The 9,696-nt window shown below is 41.5% G+C and overlaps 2 protein-coding genes across 2 annotated transcripts in view; both read left to right on the plus strand.

The window, feature by feature from the left end:
* Window positions 1-226: 226 nt before the first annotated feature.
* On the plus strand, window positions 227-5,173 carry foxp3b (forkhead box P3b; the record flags this gene model as incomplete). Its single annotated transcript, XM_079225894.1, has 8 exons — window positions 227-336; window positions 895-982; window positions 1,643-1,717; window positions 1,883-2,030; window positions 3,033-3,109; window positions 3,548-3,649; window positions 4,374-4,495; window positions 4,898-5,173. The coding sequence occupies 8 exons, from the start codon at window positions 227-229 to the stop codon at window positions 4,953-4,955; spliced, it is 780 nt and encodes a 259-aa protein (XP_079082020.1). The 3' UTR covers window positions 4,956-5,173.
* Window positions 5,174-6,139: 966 nt separating this feature from the next.
* The window catches only part of trappc6b (trafficking protein particle complex subunit 6B), a 4,017-nt gene continuing 460 nt past the window's right edge, over window positions 6,140-9,696 (plus strand). The window contains exons 1-6 of the mRNA XM_079225646.1: window positions 6,140-6,303; window positions 6,594-6,661; window positions 7,986-8,103; window positions 8,238-8,321; window positions 8,571-8,664; window positions 8,912-9,696. The exon at window positions 8,912-9,696 is cut by the window's right edge and continues 460 nt beyond it. Coding sequence (XP_079081772.1) covers window positions 6,223-6,303; window positions 6,594-6,661; window positions 7,986-8,103; window positions 8,238-8,321; window positions 8,571-8,664; window positions 8,912-8,943 — 477 coding nt within the window. The 5' untranslated portion in view covers window positions 6,140-6,222 and the 3' untranslated portion in view covers window positions 8,944-9,696. The remainder of the gene's footprint in view (window positions 6,304-6,593; window positions 6,662-7,985; window positions 8,104-8,237; window positions 8,322-8,570; window positions 8,665-8,911) is intronic.

Consider the following 9,696-nt stretch of genomic DNA (forward strand, 5'->3'; position numbering starts at 1 on the left):
CTCTCGCCGTAATCTCATCAGAAGTCTAGCACTATCTCGGGGCATTGGGCCACACCACATCTTCACTGATTCTGTTTGGACAGAACCTCAAAGTACAGACGTACACGAATGAAGCAGCTGCTCATCATTGACAGCCAACATCCCCAACAAATGTGCCATTTTTGCTGCTGAGGGTGAAATATGTAGAAGCTTCTGTTACAGCACTAGAACATGATATCACTGAGGCATGTCTGTTCCCACCAGCATCCCTGAGGAGACCAGTGCCCTGTTTGAGAGGGGCCTCTGTCGCTGGCCCGGCTGTGATGGGATGTCTGAAGATTTCCCAAGTTTCCTAAAGTAAGTAGACTGCTGTATTCTACATTAATGGGACCACTCCTCTTCGACATGGTGTGGTATATTTGGGAACTTTCTGGAGGTACAGATTAAGATGATATCAGCAACAATTACCCAACAATCATTATATGGCACATGTGCTGCTCCATCTTACCCAGAATAAGATGTACAGTTCTGAGTCCAGAGCTCCATCCTGGCAGCACTGTTCACTGAGGACACGATGAAGAACATTTTAGATGCCATGTGGTTAGAAGGAACTTTTTAAAGTTTTAATGGAACTAGACCAGCACCATCTACGCTTGGCTTCATTGAACATGTTGTAATTGAGTCGTTGTGAGGCCTAGTCACTGCTCTGAGCAATGAGAAAATAAGCTAATAGGGAAAAATAGTTATAATACATGTAGTGTATTTATGAAAAACAATTACATTATAAAACAGCTATAACTTTGTGATTCTGTTTAGTCCAGCAGAGAAGGCTTAGCAGGCCCTGACGGCCCACCACTGCAAAAAAGGGTATTGAAACAAACACTAAACCTAACCCTGTCCTGCTTTGTGTTCTAGGCATCTCCATTCTGAACACAGTCATGGGGACAGAAGCGTTGCTCAGTGGAAGGTCCAGCAAGATATTGTTCAGTGCATGGAAAGTCAGGTGGGAACTAGAGAAACCTAGAAGGTCAACAACCACACCATGAATATGCTTGTGAAATTGTCTAAAACATGCTGGAAGCTATCTCCCCCAGCCCACATCAAGGCGTAGTACACCTCCAGACGGTGTAAATACTCTTTAAGTAAACCATGAACATGGAAACACATGGGGTCTCAGGCAATGTTCTGTGATGGCCAATCAAAAGCCACATTTCTGTGAGATGTCTTTGTAACATGAATACTGTATTTCTATTAATCTTTAACAATAGGCTATTTATGTCAAGAGCAATAGTTGGTAGTACGACAGTTTAAAATAGTTGCATGTCAACACCGTCTTCTGACATTCACTTGCACTATTGCTGCATTAGTGACAGCAGGACCTCTACACACTGCAGAGGGTAGAGGTCCATCCTGTTTCATGCTAGGATTTAGTTGGCTGACTTTAACTTTAATTTAAGCATACATGGATTGCCGTACGTTGAAGAAATACTCCAGTAAATAGTATATATATATATATATATATATATATATATATATATATATATATATATATATATATATATATAGGATTGACGGCATGTCTGCTCTTCCTCCCAATGTACATACAATCAACTATTTAAGCACAATTTGATGTATATTTCACTATTGGCATTCTATCTTTCAGCTCATCCTGGAAAAACAGAAACTCATTGCGATGCAACTTCATCTGCACCTCTCTGAACACAAACACACTGATTTGGTATGTTGGTTCCAATCGCTCTCGGCTTTCACTATTTTATAACTTTATTTGTCTGATAAAAGAAGGGTTAGTGTTGACGAATTTGAAGCAGTCTTAAATATTTAGGAAAAGATCTTGAATGAACTTGGACCTGGAAAGAAAGCAAATGAAAGTGTTCATGTCCAGGCAGCTTCTGAGTGGCCGCACAGCCTTCCCCTGTTCCTGCCTCAGGGAACAGAGGGAGACCGAGGGCAACGGTGGGGCATGAAACAGCTGGAGGAGTTGTCCCAACATGGCTACCGCATGGCTGCTGGTTCTACCCACATTCTCCCAGGTAACACACTTTCATGGAAGTTTATTATTGACCTAACACTAAAGAAAGAAATAGAGCAAGACCTGCTCTTACAGTCACATTCTGAGCTCTTACCCTACTTACAGATGATCACTATCATGATTCATCATCCACACCTGGCTATTTAAATCATACTGTTTCATATTCATTACTTTTTCACTATTATAGTCTTTTCGACAAATAAAAAACATAATTAGATTAGATTAGGCAGTTGGAGTTTTGCATAGAATGGAAATCTAATTAGTATTGGCAATATTAAAATGTCAGAATTCTATATTTATATGTCATATTTCTTCTTCCTATGAAACCATCAAAGTCCCAGGAGATAATATTTGTTTCATCTTAATAAAAAACATACAATAGATCATGAGCACACAAGCCAAAACAATATAATCTTTGGGGACTTTCGTTGGTCTGTACTCTTCATTCCTCTGACACCATACAGTATGACTTCTTATAATGTAGCTGATCGTTTGAGAACGCACACTGAAAAATAAAAATTATATTATTAGAATACTAGAATATAATTTGTATAAATCTGAATGTTATTTTTGCTTTTAAACTTTAGACGTTGCATTTGTAATATCTATATTATGTTACTTCATCATATAGAAGTCACATTAATTGAAAACCATATTGACTGCCAATTTATTCATCTATAAAACTGTAACAATCCCTAAAACTGTGTTGAAATTTGACATTTTTCAAATTTAAATCCCTGAGATTTGTAGCAGCAGTACTCTTGTCAAATCATAATTATTCGTCATCTCAATCTTTAAATTGGAATATGTTGTTTGTAATGTAATTTTTATTCAAGTTTTGAATCCACTGCTTTTCATTCAAATGAGACTCCCCTTTTGTCTCCACCAACACACTGTGGTGTTTACACAGGCAGCTCAGAAGATCAGATGTATAATCACATAATCTTAATCACATGTGTTTGACGACATGAATTGATGACATATCATCATTATTGTTGTACAGATTTGGTCCCGAGTATTGAATGTTACAAATACAACAACATCAGGCCTCCGTACACCTACGCCTACCTGATCAGATGGGTGAGTTAAGATGTCTGTGCTTTGGCATTTCAGTGTGTTTTACACTCAATTGTAATGTTACTTTTTTAGATGTTTTTCATGGTAACATTAGGTCATGGGCAACTGTGGGTCAGTGGTGTTGCAGAGTCTCCTTCAATCACAGAACCGGCGGTTCGATCCCCGGCTCCGCTAGCTATGTCCATGTGTCCTTGGGCAAGACACTTAACCCCAAAATTGCTCCTGTAGCTGTGTGTGTGTGTGTGCACGTGTGCGTGAGCAGCACACCAATGACTCAAAGCTGAGTGCAGAATGGCAATATGGCCTAAACCAGGGAGATGATGCTGAAAGTAACTGATTGGATGCGCTCTAGTTCAGATAACTGTTGCCATGGTGCTGATCTCGACATGTGATGACAGCGCTTGTCACATCTTGTCTTGGTGTGTTTCTGACTGTTTGCAGTCTATCCTGGAGTCTCTCGACAAGCATCGCACTCTGAATGAGATTTACAACTGGTTCACGACCATGTTCTTCTACTTCAGACACAACACTGCTACCTGGAAGGTTTGAACCAATAACAACTTCACTCTGATGCCTGATGAAATGATATGCATCACACTTTATGGCAAACTTCACTTGCTAAATCATCTATGTATAAAATGCAACTGCACTGTTCTTCCTCAGGGCCAAGTGGGAAAAGAGGCTGATAGGAAACACATTTATGAAACTTATTTTTGGATTGGAAAAGTCAACATTCAATGTATCAGTGATTTGCAGAAACGTACAATGCCCAACAAAATGCTGGCAATGAGTTTGCACAAGTGCTTCTACTAATCACATATTCCAGAACAAGAGTGTGTGTGCTTATTGCTGCTGAGCCTCACGTTCGGCAAACTGTTGACCAATCAGAGCTCTGTATGCAGGTTAAGGCTGGGCTCGTCTTCTCGCTACATGGAAAACAAGCTACATATTTACATCCATTACAAATAACAAGACAACAATGGTAATGAGAGCAGATGAAGATAACTTAAATTACATGTGGGTTTACTCTGGCGCAGTCAGATATATTGAAGCTCTTCTTTTAAGAAAAATGGGAGGATCACACTGTTCACTCTGTTGATGACTTGAACAGCATTATGGGTAACCTGACAGGAAGCTGGTTTAGAGGACATGTGGATTTCATTTGGCTACACTGTTAAAAGACATAGTCTTTAGTCATGTGTTTAGTGATGGCAACAACAACAAAGTGTCCATCTATTGACAATACAATGTCCCTTGTTCTACCCAGAATGCAGTGCGGCACAACCTCAGCCTGCACAAGTGTTTTGTGCGGGTGGAGGGAGGAAAGGGAGCGGTGTGGACGGTGGATGAAACCGAGTACCAGAGGAGGAAGGGACAGAAGTATCACAGGTACAAACATCCTCACAACAGGAGCTCAGGAGTCCGGTGCTCTTCATGTACCGACGCTTGGCTCTGGATGGGCTGAGTTTGGTTCGCTCCGGTTTCCTCGGCCGAAGCAAGAGAGAGACACTAATGAATTTCCAACTTCCACAAGTCAAGGAAGAGGTAGGAAAGGCAATGAAGGGAAGGAGAAGAGTTTGTAGAAGAGGAAAGGAGGAAGTAGGGAAGAAAAGGTAGAGGTTCAAAATAAATTGAAATTAAATTGCATTCCATTTCCGACTCAGCAGATTCTAATCCAACATCAAATGTTGGCCCATTGATAGAAACAAAAACAATAGCTATAGTGAGGCCAGTTAGCCAGCACACTGTGTGTGTATCACAATAAGTGTGTGCGTGTGTGTGTGTTTTCAGGGATTGTCCTGTGAAGTGGCTCACCTCCTACCCTCGTTACTGTCCAGAGGAGCCCTGACACCAGCAGGTGGCAGCACTGAGCTGCTGCTCTAGTCCAGGACTGGAGTCCCATTCACATGCAGGTCTCCACAACTGCATGAAGAACTGTTCAAATGCCTGTTTGGACTTTGATTTATTTTCGAATGCCTTGTTGAACACTTCTGTGATGTTTGTTACATCAAGATGCTCTGTACACATACGTGACAGCAGTGTTTGTACTCCCTGCTTTCTAATTGTGTTGGGAAAATAAATGAAGCCAACATTTGTGGGTGTTTGTCGTCTGATTTGAAAGATTCATGAACTGGTGGTTTCTGTCAGTTGGTAGGCCAGAGGTCAAAATCTGTTATCATCATCTCACACCAGCCATCTGTGTACTGAACAGAGAACGTCTTCCTCCACTTTATCTGCTTTTTATTTATTTTTTCGATTTCTGATCTATGATCTTGACTTTCACAAATACAATTTGAAAATGGGTCATTTACCCTCTGACCCACAACCACCCATGTAAAAAGTTCAAAGACAACTGCATATTACTACCACGTATTCTATGACGTGATTTGTGATAATGAAACGTATATTGACGGCATTATTAAGGGTGTGTTTATAGAGTTACACCAAGTCATGCACATTTCTTTCATTTATCAGCTATATGATATTTTAAATGTTTCTCAAAGGCAACACATCCCATAAAAGGACTAAAACCTCCCTGAGCACATTGGTTTCTTCTGAAGACATAGACCTAAATAAAAAAAGAAATTTCCCAAAAAGACTCAGTCATTTCCTAAAGCTGCTGGTAACTCAAATGTACAATTTACCATGTACTCAAACAGGTGAATATATGTAATAAATTCAGAACTACTTTCAATGGGGAATTAATCCACATTTTGCACTGGTATGTGTGGCAGCATGACGATGTGTGTGGGTTTGAGTCAAAATAAGCTCTGTATTCACGAAGGAACGCGTGTGACTTAATGATAGTTTTTAGACAACATAATATAAAAACTATATCTATTCTGTCTTTGGGTCTTTGCGTTTTTTACACTACAAATGAATGTATGTCATTGTCTGTGTAGATGTCGCAGTTCCACCTCCAGGCCAGCTGGTGGCGGTAGTGGTGCGGAATGAAGCCGCTCTGTGCCGCTAACCGGCGGGGAACGAGACCAACAAGGAAGCAGCAGAAAGCGTTTGTTTGGTATCTCCGTGTCGGTATTTAATAAAGTCCCTGTGGCCGCCATGAGCTCCCGGTGTGAGTGACACGGTGAACCTCAGCGCGTGGAGGAAGAAGAATGGCAGACGAAGCTCCTTTCCAGTTTCTACATAACGAAGTCATTCAGTACATTTACAAGTCAGCCGAGAACGGAGAGGCGGTAAGAGGGCCAGTCAGCTGTTATCATCACTTCTGGTCACGTGACATCTGTTCTTCTGTCCATCCTGAGAGGGATCCTCCTCTGTTGCTCTCCTGAAGGGTTCTTCCTGTTTTCCCTGTGAAAGGGTTTTTACTATCTTTATTTGGGGAGTTTTTCCTGATCCGATGTGAGGTCCCGGGACAGGATGGCATGTGTACAGATTGTAAAGCCCTCCGAGGGAAACTTGTATTTGTGATTTTGGGCTATATAAAATAAACTGAATTGAATTGAAATGTCTGTCCTTCATTCAGGAGAATGGACGACATATCGCCACGCTGGAGAACATGGGCTTCAGAGTCGGCCAAGGGCTGATCGAGAGGTAACTTCTGTACACGGTGTCTGGAGAGAGCTCTGGCTGCAATACATGCTAAATAATGTCTGCGTTTGAGTCACCGGCTCATTTTGGATTGAATATCAAACCTTGGACCTCCATAGACTCTCTGGAGGTGACTCATAGCTTCATATTCTCAGGGATTTTATTTACTTTATTTTCACCTTTTTAAAGGGAAAAATATGAGTTGTTAAACAGTTTTCAATAGATTTGTTATACATTGCAGGCACGAAGCAACAGAAATTATATTTAATTATTACAATAATAATACTTAAAGGTGTAGTCTGGCAATATTCAATATTTTTCTCTTCAAGAAATCTGACATGCAGAGGTAAACCAACATTAGCTGTGTTTCTATTTGCATATTTTATGTGCATTAGTATTGCATCAAAATAAGTTGCATGAAACGGCATGTATGAAGAGAACTGGACCACAGGCGGCGTCCCATTCATCCCTCCAGGGGACTCCGGGCATCACGTGACAGACCTGCACGGTGTAACTCTACCAGTCTGCAACACGTCCTGGATCTTCATGTATTCTGTCAGCATTACACATTCCTGAAGATCTCTCTCTCTCTCTCTCTCTCTCTCTCTCTCTCTCTCTCTCTCTCTCTCTCTCTCTCTCTCTCTCTCTCTCTCTCTCTCTCTCTCTTTCTATTTCCCCTCATGGAGGGTTTGATGGCCAAGTGGACTTTCTTCTGTTTCCAGTTCATAACCTCACTTCTTCTGTTTACTGGCGGATTACAGCGATGCTTGAAGCAGTCTAACATAACTGCAGACCAAACAACGCTGTTACTGGGTTTATTCGTCCCAAACCAGCTGAAATGCACTTTATTTTATATTTCAAAAAGTTTGCTTAAAATTACTTACAATTTGCTGAATGTACTACGAAGTATCAAAGCCTGATATATGTTCTTCCTCTGGGCCATAGAGCTCCACTATAACAGCACATCATAACCACATATAAGAGCCCACTGGTGCACCTGTGTGTTGACATGTTCCTTTATCACCATGAACACACACTGTAGATTATTTTGACTCAGTCCCACATATACCGTCCTGCTGCCACATAAACTCATAAGAAGTAAATGTGCATTCGTCTACTGTTGAAAATAGTCCCTAAATACATGCATCACTTCCTGCTGTTGAGTTCTGCTTGACTTAAACTGCAGAGACCAGCTGTTTCAGTAAAACTGAATGATACCAACAAAGCTGAGCCGTGGGACTAACACATTGGTCTCGTGTAAAAAACCATTAGTCTGAACAGTGTCAAGCTTCTGGAATTCATTTGAACCGCGTCTCCTTTTCTCCAGGCTTACTAAAGACACGGCCCGGTTCAAAGACGAGCTGGACATCATGAAGTTTGTCTGCAAAGACTTCTGGACCTGCGCCTTCAAGAAGCAAATCGACAATCTTCGAACCAACCACCAGGTACAGTCTAGTTCCTCTCAACATAACATGGTCCAGCCTGACAACAAACATAGATAATACACTTAAATAAATATCAGTGTGATTATCTATGCCTCGTGTCCTGTCACCAGATGTACTGCTGAACTGTGTTTCAGGGCATCTATGTTCTCCAGGACAACAAGTTCCGATTACTGAGTCAGCTGTCAGCTGGGAAACAGTACCTGGAACACGCCCCAAAGGTGCTTCGCCTCCATGACAATTTACTTTGATATTTTGATGTACATAACCGTCAGGAGGGTTTGGACAGGCTTCAGCCCACCTGTCTCTCCTCCTCCAGCATGATGCAGTTTAAACCTTAACGTACTGCTGTGTTTCATGCTCTCTTTAGTTCATTCATGGCAAACGCACGTGAAGCATGATTTATATAGCCTCATGTGAGGTCAGGACATCTCTCTCCTCTTATGACAGGTGACTGTTTGTCTCTGCAGTATCTGGCCTTCACCTGTGGTCTGGTGAGAGGAGCGCTGTCCAACCTGGGAGTGAAGAGTATTGTGACTGCTGAAGTGTCCGTCATGCCTGCTTGTAAGACACACATTGCTCGTCCATCATCCAATCAGACGAGAAAGATCGTAACTTTGGTCTTTTTTTTTGGCTTTACTCTATGGTCACATGCTTTATGACTGCTGTATTTAGAGAGGGATCTGGATCCACCAGGGTTTAGTTGAGGTGAAAAAAACATTTAAGCAGAAGGAAGTTAGTTTATATTTCTGAATGAGAAGTGTGGACTAACGCATGCTTTCTTCTCTCTCTGTTCTTTATATCCCTGCAGGTAAGTTCCAGATCATGATCCAGAAAATGTGATGAGGCCACACTCACTCTGCACTTTATTGCTGTCATACATCCTTGAGTTGCCGACATTCAAGGAGAATGCCACCCGTCTTCATCAGTAAAATAAACACCATCCAGAGCCCCATGTTGGTAAATATCTATTGATCTGTATCCTGCTGACATGCTGTCATTGATATCACAAGTGGTCAAACACTGTCTATGCCATGGACATTATTTCTGAGAATTCATTCATGTCATATAGATCAGCGGTCCCCAACCTTTTTTGCACCACGGACCGGATTCGTGTAAGAAAATATTTTCACGACTTCACGGCGTGGGCGATAAATATGAGATAATTAAATGATACGACCGGCATAAAGACAATTATGAAGTGCATAAAGATACAACTCACCATTACGCCGAATTAGTGGAGCCCTGATCTGGTTTCTCTGCTACAAGCCGGTCCCACCTCAGGGTGACGGGAGACAACGACACCCGCCGTGGGTTCTTTATGTCCAGTCTACTCTGTAACTTAAACCTTTAGTCCAGTCTACTCTGTAACTTAAACCTTTAGTCCAGTCTACTCTGTAACTTAAACCTTTAGTCCAGTCTACTCTGTAACTTAAACCTTTAGTTCAGTCTACTCTGTAACTTAAACCTTTAGTCCAGTCTACTCTGTAACTTAGGAGACCTAAAGGCAGGATGTTGGAAATGGAGGCAGGTTTTCAGAGCTTTTTTGGCAATCTCAGGATACTCTGCCTTGGTTTTAATCCAGAACACCGGCAG

This window comes from Taurulus bubalis (genome assembly GCF_910589615.1).
Source record: "Taurulus bubalis genome assembly, chromosome: 11".
Lineage (NCBI taxonomy): Eukaryota > Metazoa > Chordata > Actinopteri > Perciformes > Cottidae > Taurulus > Taurulus bubalis.